The sequence below is a fragment of the Suncus etruscus genome, chromosome 6 (assembly GCF_024139225.1).
Source record: "Suncus etruscus isolate mSunEtr1 chromosome 6, mSunEtr1.pri.cur, whole genome shotgun sequence".
In the NCBI taxonomy this organism is placed as follows: Eukaryota; Metazoa; Chordata; class Mammalia; order Eulipotyphla; family Soricidae; genus Suncus; species Suncus etruscus.
In genome coordinates, this window is record NC_064853.1 from 109,366,603 (window position 1) to 109,389,205 (window position 22,603).

At 35.3% G+C, this 22,603-nt stretch overlaps 1 protein-coding gene across 2 annotated transcripts in view; it reads right to left on the reverse strand.

The window, feature by feature from the left end:
• CCDC50 (coiled-coil domain containing 50) overlaps positions 1-22,603 on the reverse strand; it is a 68,531-nt gene that overhangs the window by 22,382 nt on the left and 23,546 nt on the right. The window contains exons 2-6 of one of the 2 annotated variants that reach the window (XM_049775982.1): positions 21,447-21,509; positions 20,535-20,661; positions 18,323-18,413; positions 7,079-7,196; positions 1,705-2,232 (exon numbers count right to left, since the gene is read on the reverse strand). In XM_049775982.1, coding sequence (XP_049631939.1) covers positions 1,705-2,232; positions 7,079-7,196; positions 18,323-18,413; positions 20,535-20,661; positions 21,447-21,509 — 927 coding nt within the window. The remainder of the gene's footprint in view (positions 1-1,704; positions 2,233-7,078; positions 7,197-18,322; positions 18,414-20,534; positions 20,662-21,446; positions 21,510-22,603) is intronic. The other variant, XM_049775983.1, reaches the window with a different exon arrangement.

A 22,603-nucleotide genomic window follows, 5' to 3' on the forward strand; every position in this document is an offset into this window, starting at 1 on the left:
GAGTAGGAAGATAAATGTTGTAAAATTGAATACAAAATGAGATATTGGCAGCTATATTATAACTATTTTGATATCTCATATTTTTAAACACCATACTATACTGGCAAAACATATCACATCATTTGTTTAAAAACACAACAATTGAGTCCATGAATCACTGATTACTCATAGCAGTTTCAAACTTCCTAAGTTATTCTCAGGAATCACTAAAAGGTTAGTATTCACTCAGAAGACACCCCTGATGTCAGACTCAGAATCAGAAATGCGGAAGTCAGTGTAGTCACTGTTCCTTCCACAAACCTTTATAATTCCAGTATATTGCTGAAAAACTAAATACTTCACTTATCAAGTCTACTTACTTCCTGTGTTCTTCAGTGGTCCTCTGTTCAAAGTGTATCTCATCTACAACTATTTTACAGCTATCAATTTAGGGGCTAGATTAATTAAAACTGACTCTGAATCAGAGACAAGAATGTTTGGTTCAAGTTTCTCAAATGTCTTATTGAGCTGATATTTTTAAATGACTACACCCTTAATATAAGACAACATAACAGGAAGAACCAGCTGAATCAACCTAAGTCAACAACCTAGCTAACAGTTTCCAGACCAGGAGGAGAGGCTGGCAGGGTAGCAAAAGTAAAGAACTTAAGAGCAGATGTCTCCTTTTCCCATAACTCTTCCATTACTGTAACACTTTAATAAGAGTAAAATAAACCCCCTAAAAAGAATATGGTCTATTTAAAATACCAGAGAGAACAGTGCTAAGCCTATTTTTAATGGTTCAGTCACAAAGAAAAAGATTACTTAAGTTTCCAGGCAAGAATAATGGCTATAGAATTAAGTCAAAGAGATGCCAGAAATTTAGGGTTTAAGTCCTAGACTCATTCATCTCACTTCTATGCAAGTATTAATAATTACTTAGAACTTAACAACACCAATTAGAGTCAAATGTGAGTTAGTAAAAAAAAAAAAAAAAAAAAAACACATGGGAATTAAATTAAGATAATATTTTTCAAACCTTCTAAGAATGTAATAATCACTTTCCATCTCTAGTACAAGCCCAAAGTAAAAGGCTGCACTATATATTATATATATACTTGTATTTATATATACCTGTATATATATACTTATATATACTTGTATATAATATATATACAAGACCCCCAAAACTGCAGATCTGAAAAATAGACAGATGCCCACTATTTGTACAGCACTTTCTTAAAGTTTGTCTATGTAACATCTCACAAGAAAGATGAGGAAGAAAAACTAGTGCTTCTAGCTTTTTCTGTTTTCTAGTTAAGTAAACTCTATAGGGCAATGTCATAAGATCTTCTGAGCTTGCTGAATTGAAACCAATACTTCAGAAGTTTTGATTCATATGAAAAATTCTAAGGGTGTAGAGTATAGACAAATGAAGAATGGTATCTGTGACTAGCATACCACTCTTATCTGGAGCTGGAACAATCTTTTAAATAATCAGTATGTTCTCTTAGAAGATAGATGAGGAAAGATCCAAGTATTTCCCTTCTTTCTACAAATGAGAAAAAATTAGATGCCTTTTGTAATATTTTGTATCAGTACTAATCACCAAGCTATGAGCACAAGCTAGTGAGAAAGAACAAGGTGTTTAAGATACTTATTAAAGATATGTCATTTGTAGGTACATAAGATACTAGTTCTTCCAACAAGCCTGTCCTTTATTACCTGTGTCTGGAAGTTGAAGCAATTTCTCACCCTCTGAAAAGGGAGGAGTCCGAGGCTTGTGTTTCCTTTCTCTGTGCCCACCTTGCCCGTGGTTTCTCCCAAACATAATGTCTTTGCAATGAAGCCCTACGTTCTGTGAGGCCTTGGGTGAAAGACGATCTTGGTGTCTGGACCGTTTCTCCCAATTCAAGACTCGAAGTCCACTGCTGGATTCGCAGTCATCACACTCAGTACTCAAAAACACCTCACCGTGGATCCTGGGAAGTGGTGGTCTCCGTGGCCTCTCAAGATCGGGTTGTTTCCTTTCATGCTGCTCAGTATTCATTTGAGGGTCATCTTGAATTCTCCCCCCTCTAGCGCATGACGGAGGTTTTTCAGATGTGCAGCACTCCTCCAGCTTGTCCAAGTTCTCAAGAGGATGTTTTGATTTCTCCTTTTTGTGTTTCACAGTTTTTCCATCACTTTGGAGTCTACCAGACCTTGAGTATTCAGGCCCCAATTCCCTTGCCCTCCTTGACCGGGGCTGGTCTGAGTGGAGGTGAAGTAGTGTGAAAAATAAAAAATGCAGATTAACTCAGTGAGAACATGAACTCACTACACAGGGGACAATGAGGGCCCATGTTAACATTTTTTAAACAGAGATGACTATCAACTTAACAAATTAAAAAGAGGGAATGGGCACTTACTGGACTATGCCATGGATATCTAAGAGATTCCTCTAGGAGTACATAGACAAGAAGGCAAATGACTAAAAAAAACTACGTGAAATAAATTTAAAAGCTTGATCGTGATTAAGGAGAATAGTAAATTAATATTTGCCAATAACAAAATTTACAGCCAATAAATGCTAAAAAATATACAATCAATTTGTAAGGGACAATGAGGTTTTAGGGAATCTTTTTTTTTTTTTTTAAGGGAATCTTATTAAAACAAAATCCTGGGCTCTTTAACTATTTTCATTGACTTTAAAATATTTTTCATTAGAAATGACAATAAGCCTATATCAGAATGTTACTACTTCTATTTCAGAGAAATGACCCACAGATTTAGTATTTCTAAATCTTCTCTCTTTAGGGGTGGTCAAAGCAAATATTCTCTACCATACTGTTGTTGAGTGAGGAAGAGGATGAAGTAATAGCATTTTATGTGAGTAATTGATCGTTATCGTTAGACAACTATGCTTGCAATTATTCTTGACAGAAGATAAAAAATGAATGTCATAATGGAATACAATAAGAAGTTATATTTTAAGTATATTTTAAAAACCTTATGTTGTTTTTCTTAAAAAATAAAAGTTCTAAATATAGAAAACGCATAGTTTATTATTTGGAGACTTGAAAATTAGCACACAGATGGATGCTTTTGTTAGGTCCCAGTTAGATGCAACCATACTAGAAAAACCAAGGCAGAAAATTATAGGCAATCTGCAAGAATATATTGATTTGAACATTTTCTAAGAATAAATTTTGGAAATAAACTATAAAAATATTAAAATACAAGAATATATCCTATACTGAACTGCACATAATATTCCTACCTAAATTAAAGTAATATTGGGGAACATTTTCTAACCTATAATTTTTGCTGTTGTTGCTTTAGTTTGACATAAATGTCCTTGGGAGATGTGGGGAAGTATGTTATTAATTTACTAATGTAATAGAGACTGAAGCAGATATGCCTTTGATGCCGCAAAATTCCACTCAAAATCTTCCAATTGTTTCTCTTGAAATTTTCAGTAAAAATTAAATTTTCTACAAAAGTACAACAAAGAAATCTACAAACATATTTGCATTTTAGAGGTAACTTAGTTTTTGTAAAAAGAAAAAAACAGATACAAATTTTATCTGTTCTTGTGAATGAACCATTATTTTAAGTATAAATTGACAACTGAGAAAAATTTAATTACTGCTGTGAACAGTAATATAATATAATAGTAATATAATGTTGACCACCTTCTTAAATAATGACTATATTCAAGAAAATGGTTTACAGTATCAATACCAATGTTCCATATGATGTAGTCCGCTATGATGTTCCAAATAAAGGTTTTGCTTTAGGGAACTAAAATAGTGTGCAAAAATTAGAACAGTACCTATCACTCTAATCCACAGTTACCTGGGGAAAATAATGACTACTTTAAACATGAAAATAAAATAAAACTAGGAGGGGGATTTTTGACTCTTTAAACATCAATCTAGTTACGATCTGAAACTTGTCTGTTTCTTGTGGTCAGTTATTTGGCAAATATAATTAACTTCTTCATATTCAATACTTATATAGACATGAGTGAATATATATTCATATATGCACACATTTTTTGTTTCCATGTTTTTCTTTCAAAATAGAATTTTTGTTATATAAAATACTACATTATCCATATAGCTTTATTTTATAAATATCAGTGCTTTAGAGCTTGTCTTCAACAAAATTATATTATTTGATCTTCAAATTATGAGAAGCATGCATTTCTAAGATCTCCCTTATTTAGATATATTTAAGAGTGATCATATTAAGTTCTTTAAAATTAGTTTAAGCAAAGTATGAAAACTAAACCAAAATTATTCAACTACAATGACCATAACTGAAAAAGTCACTAATAGATCTGCAATACAGACAGGTCAATAGTTTTGAAAGAAAAACATGGATTCACTAAAGAATAGGATAGATTCTTTCAGTAAACATGAGATATTTTGGATAATTTAAAAAATTGAAAAAAAAATCAATAAAGTTATCATTTGAAAGCAATTAATTTATTATAGCTTAAGTAAATGAAGGGCTAAATAGATTGTTTCTATAAAAGCAAACTAAAAATAATATGCACATAAAAACAGAGAACTACAATTAAAAAATACCCCTTATGTGTTGGGAAAGGATCACTGCAAAGAATATAAGGACTTTCTTGTAAAGAACATCTGAACTGTAATGAAGTTTCTATTTAATTCAAAGGTCTAACTCAAAGATATATATATGAGAATCACATTACAGCAATATTTAATCTTCTAACACATGTCTACTAAAACGAAAGAAATCCCAATGTTTACATGCACATGCTCAGGAGTCACTATTCCAAATTCCTAAATTCTTCCCACAATGAACATATACGCTATTTCTACTCATTTACATAAAAGCAATGAAAAATAATAGACTGTTTAAAAGTTTAATCTCCCAGGGTATAGGAAGACAAGAGTTTTCTTAAATTTTGTTTCGTTTTGCTTTGGGCTACAGCAAACAGTTGTAGCCCAAACACAGTGTTTGGGGCTTACCCTTGGCACTCAACTCAAAGATCACTCCTGATGAGTTCTGGGAACCATATGGGAAGCTGGGAATTAAACCCAGGTCATCCATATGCAAGGTAAGAACCCTGCCTACCATGCTATATTTCTGGCCCCAATCACTTAATTCTTAAAGGTCTCTTATCCTGAAGATATGAATTTGGAATGATAATATTCTGGTCAAAACAATCCGGTAAATATAGGGCTTTAAAGAAGCAGTCTAAATTTAATAGTTCAGTATATTTAATTTTTTATTTTTTGGTTTTGGGGCCACACCCGATGACACTCAGAGGTTACTCTGGCTATGTGCTCAGAAATCGCTCCTGGCTTGGAAGACCATATGGGATGTAAGGGAATCGAACCACGGTCCTTCCTAGGCTAACACAAGCAAGGTAGACGCCTTACCACTTGCGTCACCACTCCAGCCTCATCAATATATTTAATTATTTGTCTCCCTAATACTTTAGTAGACTTATAAGTTTTAAGTAACTTTCATTTGTAGCTAAATGCCTCCAATGCAGAATTAGAAATAAATAAAAAGCTTAAGATTATATTTCTAGGATTACTGAAAAGCGGCAAGTAACTCTTTACTTTCTGTTCTCTATTACAATAAAAAACAATCTTATAAATAATTCAGGTTTCATTTAAAAAAAAAACAACAGAATAAGGAAAACGGTTACCAAGAAGGAGCTGAACAGTTTTGTACGTGGAAAAAGAATCCACCAGTAACAGTCAACCTACTTACTAATTATACCAAAGTTCCCAACTCTACTGATTATGATAAATTTAGAGCAACAATGTGACTGGGCAAGACTGTATTCAATTATAATAATCTCATCTAAATGTACACTTCAGTCTCATCAAAATCAAACAACCAACTACCTCTGGTAATGTGATTATAGAGAAGAAAGTGATAATTAATTTAGTAAGGATCTTAAGGAATCATGGACTTTAAAATCTTTACTCTGCAGGAATAGGAAACATGGTTTGTGGGTTACACAAGACCTACAACATGATGTGCTCTAACCATGGTACATGATGAGACAAAGACAAAAATGTATGATTTTTTTTATCAGCCACCTATGATCTGTATACCTGTACTGCATGGCCTTTGAATGAAGTAAATATCCAAAATGGCTCAGGGAAAAAAATTTCCCCAGCTTACTCTTTAGGTTGTCTTTAGGTTTTAGGTACCTATTATCCAATGAATTCCAAGCAAAACTTCAATAAATACTGACACTAGAAACTACAGTAAATAACCTGCCTATTATATTTCAATTGAAAAGAAAAACAAACAGGTTCTTTTCCCAACACACTTTTAAGGTAACAAATAACCACCACCACAATTGCCAGCATGACACCAACACCATCACTACACTGCTAAAGCATGAAGGAAGATCATCTTTGAAGAGAGATGCATCTTCCTCAGAAATGTTTCTTTTACATTGTATTCAAATAGCAAAGAAAGCATCACAGCAAAAAATAAGCAGAGAATTTTAAAATCACATTTTGTTATTAGTAGGCTAACCATTTGTCAAGAAATGAAAGCAGTATGGAAGGAAAAGCTTTGTGAATAAAGCATGAGGTAAATGATATATAGTATTCCTTCTTTCTTATCCATGCCACTTTGCTGTTTCAAACAATACTGCCTTGATTTACTTGAGACTTATGAGCTACTTCCCCACCCAACTGAATGTACCATTCTAAACAACTACAGTAAGTAAGCAAATAAATAAAGCTTGTCAAGTCTTTTTTGTTTTGGTTTTGGGCTATATCTAGCAATGCTCAGGAGTTCCTTCTGTATCTGAGCCCAGGAATCATCCCTGGCAATTCTCAGGCGACCACATGGAGCTCCAAGATCTAACCCAGGGTTGGCAACATGCAGGGCAAGCACCTTACCTCCATACTATCTCTCTGGGCCCTGCATGTCAGGTCTTATAAACACTATTTTCAAGTCTTAATAGCCATACAGAAATGGCTCTGGTGAGTTCCACAGATTCAAACAGAACTCTCCCTTATATCTGAAAGGATTACGGGATAAACTGAAATGGGTATCTGACAGTAGACTTTAAGAGTACAGGTAATTATGCATATTTTGTTACCTCCATCTTCATAATAGTAACTATCTCCATAAGCACTAACTCCAGGGGACTCTGGAAAGTGTTTCTTTCGCTTTTTCTCCTCCTGTAACTCCTTCTCTTGCAAAAGGCGAGCTATATCCTGTGAACAGAATAAAAACACACATTAATAGAATTCAAAACTGTGATCCTGTGGATCATCTGTTCCACATTTCCCTGCCAGTGGCTCTCTATACTTTCTCATACCTATCTGCTATTCAAGTGTCTCAGAAATCTTGGGCACAAAAATTGAGTGAGAAAGACTATTGTTTTTATTTAAATCAACATTCATCTGAGAACATTCAAACATAGAGCTTCCTATGGTAGCTAATATAACCAAATCTGATAAGTACATATGAGCTCTTTTTTCATTATATTGATACGGTAAGTCTGATTAAAAAAGAAGAAATTTTATTTTGAAACTAAAATTGAAACTTCAAAGAAAAAAATAGTTTTCAGCTGATTCGGATTCAGAGAGAACCACAGTCATAACTGAAAAAAAAAGCATATTTTCTACTATCCCCTCTTTGTTTCATCTCCAGAAAATTTTCTAATAATTTCTGACAAAGGAATTATATTCTAATTATATTCTGCCTAAAACAACCACCCTCCTTTGAAAACAAAATTATATACAAATAACTATAATACATTTAAATAATAAGTGCCGTAAAAAAGAGGTAAGACTATATATAAGAACATGTAATTTCAATGTAAGTGAACTAGTAATGGACATTTTGCTTATATTAAATTTTGACAAAGAATTGCATACCAATAAGCAAAAGAGAAAAAGGAAAAGGCATTTGTGAAAAATGGAACATGAAAAAAAAGCCTTTTCACTTGCTCATTGCTGTTTTGCTCTGTAATACTGCTTTGCTGAGTTTAGACATAAGGACAGCCATGACAGGCTTAAGCTGCAGAAAACAGGAACTAGGCCCAAATAGACAGCCAGTTCCAGGAACTTTATGAGCAAGATAGCTTAAGTAAACCAGCAATAAGCCAAAGAATGCAGGAATCTAATTGCACCCAGGGACCTGTGGATGCCCAAATGAAATGCGGGAGATAAATCTTTTCTAACTGCACCAGAGGGTCTGCGGGAGCCCGTACTCCTCCTCCACTACTTTAGCCAACCAGTTTAAACCTGACTGGTGCAATATGTACTAAAACCCTATAGTTTTACCTGAAACCCCAGAAACTCTATAAAAATGGCCTGTGAGCCACTTGGGGATCTCCACTTGTGAGAGGTGCAGCCCCAGCATGCTAGAATAAACTCCCTTTGCATTACTGACTATCTCCTCTTGGTAATTCAACCCACTTTGTGGGTTGGATCTTGAGACCAGAGTTAACACATCAAGAAATGTATAAATGCTATAATAATTACCAATAGGAGATAATCAATATTTCAATTAGAAGAGTATATGTGGCTTAATATAGTTTCATGTATATCTCTGCTTCCACTTGTTGGGAAAGTTGTGTTTCATCTCTGAAGATGCCTTTAATCTAAATGTCATGGAGTGTTTTACCTACGCGAAATAGTGATTAGGATACAAAGGCTACTCACAGAATGGGAGAAACTATTCACTCATCAGATAAGGGGCTAATATCTATGATATACAAGGTACTGACAGAACTTACCAAAAATAAATCTAACCCCAACAAAGAATAGGGGGAAGAAATAAATACACAAGTCCTCAAAAGAAGAAATACAAATGGCCAAAAGGCACATGAATAAATGCTCCACATCACTAACCAGAGAGATGCAAATCAAAACAAGGTACCATCTCACACCACAGAGACTGGCACACATCACAAAGAATAACAACAATCAGTGCAAGTGGGGATGTGGAGAGAAAGGAACTCTCGTTTCCTGCTGGTGGGAATGCTGACTAGTGCAGCTTTATGGAAAACAATATGGAGATTCCTCAAAAAAAAACAAACAAACAAACAAAAAAAAAAAAAACATGGGCCGAAACGGTGGTGCAAGCAGTAAGCCTTTCCTGCGCTAGCCTAGGACAAACTGCAGTTTGATCCCCGGCCCTAAGTGTCACTGGATGAGGCCCAAAAACAAAAAACAAACAAACAAACAAACAAAAAATCCCCTGGAAATTGAGCTCCAGGAATATCACTCCTAGGGATATACCCTAGGAACACAAAAACAACACAAAAAGGCCTTCTGCACACCTATAATCATTGCAGCACTATTTACAATAGCCAGAATCTGGAAATGCCCGACAATAGATAAGTGGCTAAAGAAACTGTGGTACATATACACAAAGGAATACTCTGCAGCTGTCAGAAAAAAATAAAGTCATAAAGTTTTACTATACATGGATGAGCATGGTAACTATTATGATAGTGAAATAAGTCAGAGGGTGAGAGAGAGACCAAGTCTTACTCATCTATGGGTTTTAAGAAAAATAAAAAAAAATTATTGTAATAATGTCCAGAGACAACAAAGATGTGGGCTGGAAGGTCCAGCCCATGATATGAAGCTTACCACAAAGAGTGGTCAGTTCAGTTAGAGAAATAACTACAATGACAACTACCATGACAATGGTTGTGACTGAATAGAATGCCTGTCTTGAATGCAGGCAGCGAGGAGGGAGATGAAGCGCCCTGGTGGTGGAAATGTTGCACTGGTGAAGCAGGTTTTTTTTAATATATACATATATATATATATATTTTTTTTTTATTTTAATTTTTTTTATTTTTAATTATGAGAACAAGGATGCAAAGAAAGAGGACAAGGTAAAGTTACAGTGGAAGGACAATACATAACATAATTCTCAGAAGTCCCCTTGCTGATATCCCAACTTTGAAATTTCATCCAAAGAACATTAAGATTGTAACACACTATAATATTTCTTAACAGCACACAAGGCAATCTAAAGCCATAAAACTTACATAACTCCTTAAACATTACAGGCATAGCATTTTTTTTACATTTCCATATTCATGCATATTAGCTTAAGTTAACCTCAAATCTTAACTGGGTTCTTTTTAAGGATTAGAGTCAAAGGAGCACAGCAAAAATGGTGTTAGAGTGGCAATTGTTGTTTGCATAGGCCCACCAAAATATGAGGGACATGGAAAGAAATAACCTTGGCCTAAATACAAAAAGACCAGACCCCTGAAGGTTCCTGGCACAAGACCAACTCTAGGCTCCAGGCAAGCTAGATCGTCCAATCCAAGACATTGTCTGTAGTGCCAACACACTTATATTTTTCACACAGTCTCTGTTGTTGGTATCAAGCTTCTGTATTTAAGATCCTGGAATCTGTGTATCCAACATTGAAGTCAGGATGTGGAGCGTCCTCTGGTTTCACCTTACAATCAAAGGGCAATGCAGGGAGCCCTGTCTTGTAAGCAAATCGTTGTTGTTGTTAAGTCTTCTCAGTGTTAATGAAAGTCTCTTTTGAACAGGACAATGTCTGAGCAGTGTAGAGTCTTCCTTGGTAGAGGATTGCTTCCAGGTGATGCTATAGACCAGCCTGGATGTTTTGTGGATGGCTTCGCTGGTTCAGGGAAATGCCCTTTCTTCTGAGGTCTGTGCCAGGTCGTTATGTCAATGTTCAGGGTGTAAGGTCCCTTTGCACTATAAGATTTGTCTGTACCAATCTCTATTAGATAGGATCTTATTTATATGTATAGTATTTTCCCATTTTAATGTGCCTATGCAAAAAAGGAGCAATGCCACATGGTGTTCTTGGCCCATAAGGGGGTGATAAGAACAATTATGGTTCAATCATAAGCATTAATCTGGGGGACTCTTTCTCTAAGATTCCTTGTTAAACAGCTCAAAAAGAGAAGATGAAAAGCGGTTAGAATTGTCACTATATAAGACAACATTTAGTAAGAATTATAGCTGTCAGAGAAAAAACACAAAATACTCTAAAGAAATACGTGTCCATTTTATGTATCTTGAAACAGTTTGGGGTTGTTACACACAATACACGTCTTTGGTCTGTGATAAGGCTTGTACACTACTGATTAAAAAGAGTAATGTAGATTAGAGATGTTTGGGGGGGATAGAGAATAAAGGAATAAAAAAGAGCTTTGGAGCAATGTGGAAAAGGGCACGATACAAAATAAAGATTCTGGATACGTAAAACGTAACATAACAGTAAGGAACACTCTTAATATATGAAGTATAGCGCCCCGCGCGGTTCTGTAGTTTTGGGATGCATAGGGCGGGATTTCTCCCCCCCTCCCCCCAGGGCCCGATTAACCAGGCGTGGCCCTGAAGACCCACCAGGTTTGGGGGGATCTTGGCCCCCTGGACTAGGAGTTCAGCCCAGGGGACCTGTGGCTAGCTGTCCTGCCCAGAGCCCCCAACATACCAGTCAAAGACACCCAGAAATCCTGGCATGTGGAGTGGTCTGAGCCCAGCTGTGCCTCTGTAGTTTTGGGATGCATAGGGCGGGATTTCTCCCCCCCTCCCCCCAGGGCCCGATTAACCAGGCGTGGCCCTGAATATATATATATATATTTATGATTACAATAATGTTTCTAGTTGGGTTTTAGTTACATATATATATATATAACTATATATATATATAACATTCTTGTAATCATGGTGCTTAAATATATTTAAAAAAAAGAGTATAAGTGAGATACTAAGGTTATATCACAAAGCATTCTTTTACTGATAGTATTAAAAAATTGGTTGGTATCTGGGGCCAGCAAGGTGGCGCTAGAGGTAAGGTGTCTGCCTTGCAAGCACTAGCCAAGGAAGGACCACCCCAAGCCAGGGGCAATTTCTGAGCGCTTAGCCAGGAGTAACCCCTGAGCATCAAACGGGTGTGGACCCCCAAAAAAACAAAAAAACAAAAAAATTAGTTGGTATCTAAGAGATAAATATTACCAATTTTAAGTTGATGAGTGACAGTATTCTGAAAAAGGAAGCTTTTCTCTAAAAGCTCCATAAAAGAGCATATCAATGTAACATGTTTGTAGAAGATGAGTGGTTCAAGTAGTTTAGGTGGTTTACCTTATCCTTAATCGCCACACAGATATGACAATACTCATAGGTATCAATAATAATATTACAAAGATTTTCAATACTTCTTTATAGTAATAACAAGAAATTAAAAATCACTTTGATATTACTGATAGAAATTTTTCTATTTAAGTATATTTATTAACATTCAAGAAGTTACAATTGCCTTAAAATTTATGGTAGTGATAATACAAACTAACTATACCTATGACCACTATGTTCTTACTCTGACTTCTATATTTGTCCATCTCCTTTAAAATTATCTTACTTATTTGGGGCCGGCACAGTGGCGCTAGAGATAAGGTGTCTACCTTGCTCACACTAGCCTAGAATGTACTGTGGTTTGATCCCCTGGCATCCCATATGGTACCCCCAAGCCAGGAACGATTTCTGAGCACATATCCAGGAATAACCCCTGAGCATCAATGGGAGTGGCCCAAAAAGCAAAACAAAACAAATTTATTTTACTTATTAGACTTTCCAATACATGATTTATTTTTTTAGTTTCTTTTGGGTCACACCCGGCAGCACTCAGGGTTACTTCTGGTTCTACTCTCAGAAATCGCTCCTGGCAGGCTTAGGGGACCATATGGGATGCTGGAATTCAAACCACTGACCTTCTGCATGCAAGGCAAACTATATACCTCCATGCTATCTCTCCAGCCCCAAATACATGATTTTATCACTTTTATACAATTTATATTTATAAATGATTTATAAAATCATTTATAAATGTATAAATGTGTAATATTTCATTGTGTATATGTACCTTAACTCTTTGATCCATTCATTTTTAGATGAACATTTAGATTGTTTCCATATCTGTGCTATTATATTAAGTGCTATAAAGAATATGGGTATGTATATGTATCCTTTTAAGTTAATCTTTTTGTGCTTGGGGAATTAGATGCCAGAAGTCGAACTGCTGAGTGATATGGCAACCCTGTTCTGGCATTTTTGAGAAATATCCATAATGTTTTCATAGAAGTTGAAAAGATGACATTCCAACCAACAGTAAAACAACAATAAACATAGAAAAGTGATCATCATCACTTATGAGAAAATTCCAAATCAAGACTACAATGATATTTCATTGTGTACCACTGAAAATAACACATATCAAAAAAAAGAAAGGAACCATTTATGTTGGCTGGTATATAACAAAAAAGAAACTCTCCCACCCCCTGTGGAAATATTGCATAGTAGAACCCCTATACATAACAGTATGGCATTTTCTCAGAAAAAAAAAAAGAGTTGCCATAAAATCCATCAATTCTACTTCTTGGTAACTACCCCAGAAGACAAACACATTCATTCAAAAACACATATGCACACCATTATATCTTGTGGTACTAAGCACTATAGCTAAGATAAAGAATCAATGCAGGAGTAGGGGGAACAGAGCAATAGTACATGAGTACTTTTAGTACAAATGAGTATTTGCCTTGCAAGGGGTCAACCTGGGTTTGATACCCGACATCCCAGATGGTCTTTTGAGCCTTCCAGGAGCAATTTCTGAGCACAGAGCCAGGAGTAACCCCTGGGCGCTGCTGGGTGTGGCCCAAAAACAAAACAAAAATTAACCTAAGTGCCCAAGGACAGATGAGTAAATAATGAAATGGTACATAAACACAATTAAATAATATGCACCTGCAAGGAATGATGGAATCATGCATTTTGCAGCAATTTGGATCGAATTATCAAAGGGGAGATACCTATATTACCCTTAATTCTAAATTATAGAAACAAGTAGAATAAGGACGGAAAAAAATGGTGTTCAGGGGTATTCAGATACAGCAGGGGTAGGGATCAGAGTCAAGCACATTTAGGGAGAAGTATGGTTTATAAATCTAAACTACAGAGCTAATAATACTATAAGCATGAGACACAAATTTCAACAACTAAACTTAAATATGTGTCTGTCAAGGAGGTTGTGTAGGTGGTGGGAAAAATCTGGAAACTTTAATGAATGAGGAAAGAAGATACTATTGGGTTGGATGATTTTGTATAACTGAAACTCAACTATGAATAATCATGAAAATAACAATGCCCTAATAAAAAATTAAACATAAATGAAATAGACATGACATTTAAAATAAATTGCTTGTGCACTTGCACAAAAAAGAACTATGAATTACAGTAGGTTAATTTTTAATGTAAATTGGTTACTAAGTTTGTCAATGAGAAGTTCATATTATAAATGGTTTCAAAATGTTGCATTTGTGCCTTAGATTTTTCATAACATAATTAGCCATCTTTATGTTTACTCATCCAAAATTGAAAAAATGTTTTCCCTAAAACAGTTTCATTTTCACCTCTCTTTGGACTTAGGTTCAAAGATGAAAATAGGAGGTGTGAGAGACTGAAGAGAAAGTAAAAGAGATTATTAGTAAACACACACTTAAAAAGTTTTATTTAAAATAACTAAGCTAAATCAACTAAACACATGCGCTGCGGCTTTTCTAAACATAACTGATAAATGTTTATGCTGTGATCAAATAAAATAAATAAAATAACACTGATAAAATTAATACACCTTTATCAAAATCATGCGGTTTAATAATCCCAGAGATTAGATCCCTTCATTCTAGTACCTTAAGAAATACAATAGAATATTCAAGATATTATGCAAAAATATTTAAAAAAAAAACAAGTGATAGTATAGGAAGCAGTACAGTGGGGTAGGGCATTTGCCTTGCACACTGCTGACTTGAATTCAATCCCTGGCATCCCCTATTGACCCCAGCAACATCAGGAATAAACCCTAAGTGCAGAGCCAGAAATAAGCCAGGACCAAAACCAAACAAACAAAACAAACAAAATTAAACTAAAGATAGAAGGAAAGAAGGTGGTAAGAAAGTGAAAGAAAAACACAGGAATGAAGCAGAGGAGGAAAGGGAAAGTCCAGTGTTTAAGAATACAAAACAACTTATTCCTTTCATTGTTTCTCAACTTCACTTCATCCTTCACCCTGTGTGGGAATGCTCTTTTCCTAAATGTCTGTGATACATTATGAAACAATAGAATTACACCATTCCAAAGAAGAAATGCTCATTTTAATAAACACAAAGTGGTGTGACTACTTCACATGCTCAAAAAAATCTCTCAGAGAATTCATGATTTAGGTCTTAGACATCTAAGTTTTGCATCGTTTTGGGATTACCCAAGGTGTAACAACCCCCAAATCTCAGATTCAAGAGAAACCCAGAGAGGAATTTTCCACGGAACTGATGTTGAATATAAACTTATTAACTAAGATGCCACAAGGAGGTTAATCAGAGAAAGAAAAGGAGGGAGATAAAAAAAAGAATTAGGACAGCTCATGGTAAAAGAAAATGCTTTTTAAGAGCTGACTAGAAAAGATTAACAGTAATGGTTCCAAGACAATCTCTTCTACTAGGGACTAGGACTAAAATAATCTAATAATAATCTTTATTCATGAATCTTTATTCAATACAGATCTTGTTCATTTAGCATTAACAGAGTTATCATCTGGGGGCTTTTATTTTTATATTGTCAAAGAACTAGGCAATGTTTAATCAGCACACTGATTATTGATTTTGAAGTCTGAACCAAGGTTTTAAAGAATAGTTTCACTAGATGGCCACAATTTGATGTCCTATTCACTCTTTCTTGTAGACTCTGAAGGCATTTTTTAGAAAAGGGAAGAGAGAGAAAGGCATGTAAAAGCAAATTAAACCTAGGAAATTCCTCCCTTCACACCATTTTGGAATATACTTAAGTTTGACTTTCCTCTTTCAAATTAACAGAAATCAGATCTGCCAGTCAATCTGCCATAAGGACAGAACAGCTGAGAAAACACCTAGTAGGAAAGTTAAAAAAGACAAAGTATTTATTAGCAATGTGTAGCAGAAGGCCTGGTCTCACTTAAACTTCACAATAGTACCTTAGAGTAAATATAATTATCATAATTTAACCAATTCTGAACCTAAAGTTCTGTGTGGTAATATCAGATGGTAAAAGTCACAAATAAAGGTAAAAATTTAATATTCAATTACAGGTCATGTAAATTTAGCCTATGTTCTTTAATTTTATCATTATATATCCAAGTCAGAAACAGTCAGAAGACTTAAATTATGCATTTTTGGGCATATCATAACCTGAAATATACCATGTTTTTAAAACTTAATTCCTTTATTTGCAAAATTGCTTATTTAACATGTTTCTAAAACTTAATTCCTTCATCTGCAAAACTGCTTACATAACATAACATTACCCAAGAGATTATTTACTGTGAATGATTCTGTATACCTAAAAATAGTATTTTAGTTTCTCTTTCTATCCTTTTCTTGAAAGAGTTAAAAAAAAATAACAGAATACCAGCATTTATATGGAGCCAATTTCATTATTGTCACTTTTAAAATAGTAGTTTTCGGGCCTGGAGAGATAGCACAGCGGCGTTTGCCTTGCAAGCAGCTGATCCAGGACCAAAGGTGGTTGGTTCGAATCCCGGTGTCCCATATGGTTCCCCCGTGCCTGCCAGGAGCTATTTCTGAGCAGACAGCCAGGAGTAACCCCTGAGCACCGCTGGGTGTGGCCCAAAAACCAAAAACAAAAATAAATATAAAAAAAATAAAATAGTAGTTTTCCTACGTACAAAATCTATCCCTTGTTTTGATTTCCAGTTTCATCCTGAATGCAAAGACTTGACTGCAGAAAAGCAATAAATACATTCTGTGGTAAGAAAGGGCCAGTGTTATAGCCTTTACTTCTCACTTAAAACTCATCATCACATAACCATGGTTACTTTATTTTGTTTTGGCTTGTTTTTTGCTTAAGCCACATTTGGTGATATTCAGGCTTACTCCTGGCTCTGCATCATGTGGAACTTGGAACTTGGAAGAGCATATGGGTGGGGTGTTAGGATCGAACCCAGGTGAGCCACATCCAAACAAGTGCCCTACTCAATGTAATATGTCTTCAGCTCTCCACGGTTTATTTCCTAATTCATACCAATGTCACCCTACCTAGCCACTGGCCAGGTATTCCTTAAAGCACAGACATGATTCAGTGAATGTAAGCTAACATTGATGAAACTTATTATAACTATTTAATAGAACAAACAACTGATGTAATTATTACTAGTGCTTCCCTTGGCTTTCAGAAGTATTACTAAATATATAAAAATAGTATTATTAAAAGAAATAGTACCGGGACAAAGGGATAGTACAGGACTTTTGGCATTTGCCTTGCATGTGGCTGACCCAAGTTCAGTACTCTTGAAGTACACATAAGGTTCCCTGAGCATTGCCAAAGGTGACAACTAAGTCCAAAACCAGGAGCCCAGAGCACTGGAGAGTGTGCCCCTAATCCAAAAAGTAATCATAATAAAATGGTCAAAAATTGAGCAATAGAGGTAAAAGAAAATAGATATAAGTCAATATTGAAAACAATGGAAAATATGTGTATACATATATACAAACAACATCAGATTACAGAAAAGTCATAGCAAAGTAGAAATATTAATAAAAAGAAAGTGAGAGGGTCTGGAGCAGTAGAACAACAGTAGGGTGTTTGCCTTGCACACAGCTGACCCAGGACGAAAGGTGGTTGGATTCCCGGCATCCCATATGGTCCCCTGAGCCTGCCAGGAGTGCTTTTGAGCACAAAGCTAGGAGTAACCGAGTGCTGCTAGGTAAAAACAAAACAAAACAAACAAAAAAAAGAGAGTGAGAGCAATGGCCTTTTCGAATGATTTCTTCTTGACTCCTTTTCTGGATACACTCAAGGTACACAGCCAAAAATTAAAAGAAAAACTCCCATACAGACACTACTGAGTTCATTTCCATCTCTATCAACACCACAGAATATCAGCTTATTTGAAAATGGAATAAAATAGTTCTATTAGAAATAAAATTAAAATTTTATTATTTTTAATTTGGGAACTAAAATTTCATAGACATTTGCCTATGGAATTAATTATGAGGCGATAGTACTGAACTAAAATGAGTTATTATCCTTAAAAGAAAAGCAGAGAAACACAGAGAAGAAATAGAAAGCAGACTTGCCTGATAAAGGGATAATAGAACAGATGTAGATATATGCCAAAAATTAAAATAACTGTTAACATATACCAGAAGGTTGGGGAAAGGCAATGAGAAATCTTACTAATTGGATATATGGATTAGGCAAGATTCTGAATCCAGATTTTTAATGTCTATAATTTTCATATTTAATTTATATTTTTTTAAGCTACTGAATTTATCATTTACCTCATCCTTTTTCTCCTGAATACGCCGTCTCTCTGCCTCAATAGTCAGCTTCTCCTGTATTTCCTGGGCAATTTCACAATCATGTTGCTCACTTAAGAAAAATAAAGATAAAAATAAGACAGTAAGAAAATACAGAATGATATTCTCTGAAATTAATACATTTACTAAATACTCACTATGAACCAGGGCAGCATACCATATTTTCTGGCGTATAAGACGACCGGGCGTATAAGACAATCCCCTAATTTTGCAGTTAAAACATAGGTTTAGGCCTATATTTGCTGTATCAGACAGAACGTTCCTGTGCTGCATGTGTTCCTGTGCTCATGTACCACAGTGAGCCAGTCACAACAAGCAAAGGCTCAAAGGTTATACTGTAATAGCCTTCCTCTCTGACTGGCCAATCTGAGCAGGCTTTTTACAGTGTAGATTCGGGTCCAGAACATTGTCTAATTTGCATGCATCAAAAGCCTGCTTGGATTGGCTGAGTTAGAGAGGCAGTCTGAGCAGCCTTGCAGTGATTGGTGCAGGATCGAGTTGGAAAATTTGTTTTGTGGCAATATTAACACAATTTTCATTTAGCGGCATATTGAAACATTTTTTGGGATATGCTCGGCGTATAAGATGACCCCCGATTTTCAGTTGACATTTTTTGTTTCAAAAATCGTCTTAAACGCCGGAAAATATGGTATTTTTAGTTTGAGTTATTATACTATGTTAAGAGGCTGACACTGTCCTAGTAAATATTAAAAAAGAGGCTCAGAGTCATCCAACTATTTTCCTAAGATTACAAAGGAATTAAATGACAAAAGTAGAATCTAAACCCAAGTTACCAGAATTAAAAGTTCTATGCTTTTCTCACCCTACTTTACAGAGACAGGCAAACATGTTTTTAAGATTCTGAAAAAAAATAGTCTATTCTTTTTCCACAAATAGATTAATGCCTACAAATAAACAAAGATTATTCACTTATACAAATATTCAGAATGTATACTGAAAATATATGGAATGAACTCATTATAATGCTGGCCACCTAAAGATGGTGATAAAACTTAAAAGTAATTTTATGAGGAAACAGACTGATAACAGAGGCAAATAGCCCCTGAATCTGCCAGGAATAATTTCTGAGCACAGAGCCAGGAATAACCCCTGAGCATCACCAGGTATGAAACAATCCCCCAAAGAAAAGATTTTTATGAAACTCTTACTTAGATGTACACTATTTTCATTTTCAGTAATACTTAAAAAAAAAATGAGCTTCCAAAGGAGCTGAGGGATAGAGAGATAATACAAAGGGCTAAGATAATTAACTTTCATGTGGCTCAATTTTAAGCATCATAAGGTGCCCCAAGAACTGCTATGTATGAGCTCTGAGAACAGGGCTGGGAGTACTTCTGAGTACCATCAGGTATGGTCTGACCACCAAATAAATAATAAAAATTAAAAAGGAAGAATTTATGTACATTTTTTATCTTTTGTTCTCTGTACAGACTTTTTTTTTTTTTTGCAAATCTCAGTTTCAAAACGATGAAAACGAAATGCTATTGCTAACCATAGGATTGTTTGGCTTTAGTATCAGGCATTCAACAAATTTAAATACCTGCTGTGATTTTAGCACTAGCCCTAATACATGATTCAAAATGATTAGATTTTCATCACGTGCTCAGATGCTTTCAATAATTATTTTTAAATTACTAACCCCTTCCTCACAATATATTTTGATGGGAGAAACTGATTCTTTAGCATGGCACTTCTAGAAGAGCAGTTCCAATAAAAATAGGGTTTGATCACTCAGGGATAACTATCAAATATGTCTGTTCACAAGTTTTCTGATTTTAAACTTCAAAAATGGCCCAAAATGAAGTTTAAATTTTTTAGAATACATGGGGCTGAAGCAATAGTACAGAGGTAGGGTGCTTGCCATGCACACAGTGGATTAGTGTTCAACCCCTGGCACCCCATATAAACCCCCAAGCCAACCAGGAGTTATCACTGAGCACAGAGCCAGAAGTAAGCCCTGAGCACAGCCAAGTATGGCCTCCAAACAAACAAAAATAACAAAGTTTAGAATGTACTACCTCTGGAAACTCAATCTTTATACAGTGGTATATTAGACAATAAATTGTGTAGGATAGAAAATCAAATGCCCTGGTTGTAAGTTCCACAGAGTACGTCAGGCCTGGCATGATTCCTCCCACCACCACATCCTCACAGGTCTTTGTAGCGTTTCTGGAGCTGTGCCTGAGCTTTCAGATCTTCCTCTTGGAGTTGCTTGGCCACCTGCAGATCATGCTGAACCAAACGGCTCCGCTGAATATTTGATGCCAGGTGATGCTCAACTGAAAAAAAAAAAAATTAAAGAGAGATACTGTAATATCTTGAGTTAATTAAAATAATGCCCAGAACAACCTTAAGAGTAAAAAAGTTTCACATCACCATTTCATGTATGCTCTCAAACTTGTTGAACAGTAAGCAGCATAGGAATTGTTATGCCCAATTTGAGTAAGAAATGGATCAGAAAGGTAATTGATTTGCTTTTGGTCACATGGTTAAATAGTAGTGGTAGCAGGTTTTTCCCCCAAATATTCCAAGCCCAAGGCCAGAGCTACCTCTGCTCCACAACTTGCCATTTTACTTAGAAAATATATTTTGAATCTTTGGTTAATACTGACATGTGAATTAATGATTCATATATTATACATACCTAAATATGTACTTTAGAGAGAAGTAACATACATAAATATTCCAAAGGTCCCATAAACTAGATATACCTACTCACTGACTGGAGGATGAAGTCTGAATGCCTAGTCTAAAGGAAGAAGAGAGAGACCACTATGTCATCCTTCTAACACCTTCTAGATAAATGTATAATCGGCATCTCCCTCTAATAGCACGAAAGCAAGGAAGAGGGTTCAAGCCCCATTTTTTTTCTACTGTATCTAAAAAGTTTTACTTGTAGCTCTTACTTCAGATTATGAAAAATTCCCATTCTTCACTCCATTGTCCTTTGCAAACTCAAATCCCTCAGGCCAGATAGGTAGTGTAACTGTTACCTGATGACGAGGAAATCCTGCTCCTAGCTAAGAAAAGCACACCTAAGGAGTAGCAATGAGCCATTACTCACTCTCCTGTTCTTGCAGACTGTGGGCCAGGGTGTGGTCCTCAAGAACAGCAAAATCTCGGCAAACTGCAGGAAATGAAAAAGAAGACAGTAAGACTTACATTAATTATAGTTTAACACAAAGTGAAACATCAAACATTAATTCTCATCAACTTTATATTCCACATGCACAAGATAAATAACTAGTTTGAGGATGACTTAATACACCTGCTCATTGCGCAATACAATGATTAGTTCTGGTCTGAAACTAAAGAAACACACAACAGATTTAAGACTCATTAGTCAGGGATTCCAATCCTCATCTATATGGCAAGGGCAAGTACTACTGAAATAATGAAAAAGACAAGACTAGTTAGAATGTTGCAACTGAGAAAAAGGTGAATTAATGATGAAAGGAATTAAAAAGAATTCTGGTTAAAAAGAAATCCAGCCTTAGTCATCTAGAGTTCAGTGAATTCTTTTCCAAAAATTTTCATCTATCCTGATGTCCTTAGAGCAGAAATGCCATATTCTTTAAATGATCCACAAACTCTGATACAATTAGAACTTGCTCTCTAGGTATCTTATCTCTAAACACAAACCTATTAAGAAAAATCAGCAACCACAAAAGAAAACAAGCCCTGAAGGATGCCAAGTAATAGTTACTGATTTGCAAACGTGACTAAAGGGTTATTTAAATCCAATTGCTTTAGAGTAGTGATGTAAAAATCAGTTCTTAAAGGAAATTGGAGTGAATGCAGAAGAAATTGTGAAGTGAAAAAATAATATTTCAGTAAGAATGAGTATATTTTTGAAAGTTATTAGTGAATTGTGAATTGAGGTATATCAATACTAAAGTGTAATAAAGTTTATCAACATTTGTGTATAGTCTGTATATTTACATTGAATATTTTACAGATGAAAATGTTAATTTAAAATCTTTTATCCAATATATACAAAAATGGAGTAGCACAGTTAAAATGTGGTTAAGAGGGGCACAGCAGTACAGTGTTTGACTTGCATGCGGATGATCTAGAACAAACCTTGGTTCGATCCCCCGGCATCCCATGTGGTCCCCAAGCCAAGAGCATAGCCAGGAGTAACCCCTGAGCACCACAAGGTGTGGCCCAAAAAACAAAACAAAATAAAATAAAATATAAAATAAAATGGTGTTAAAAGGG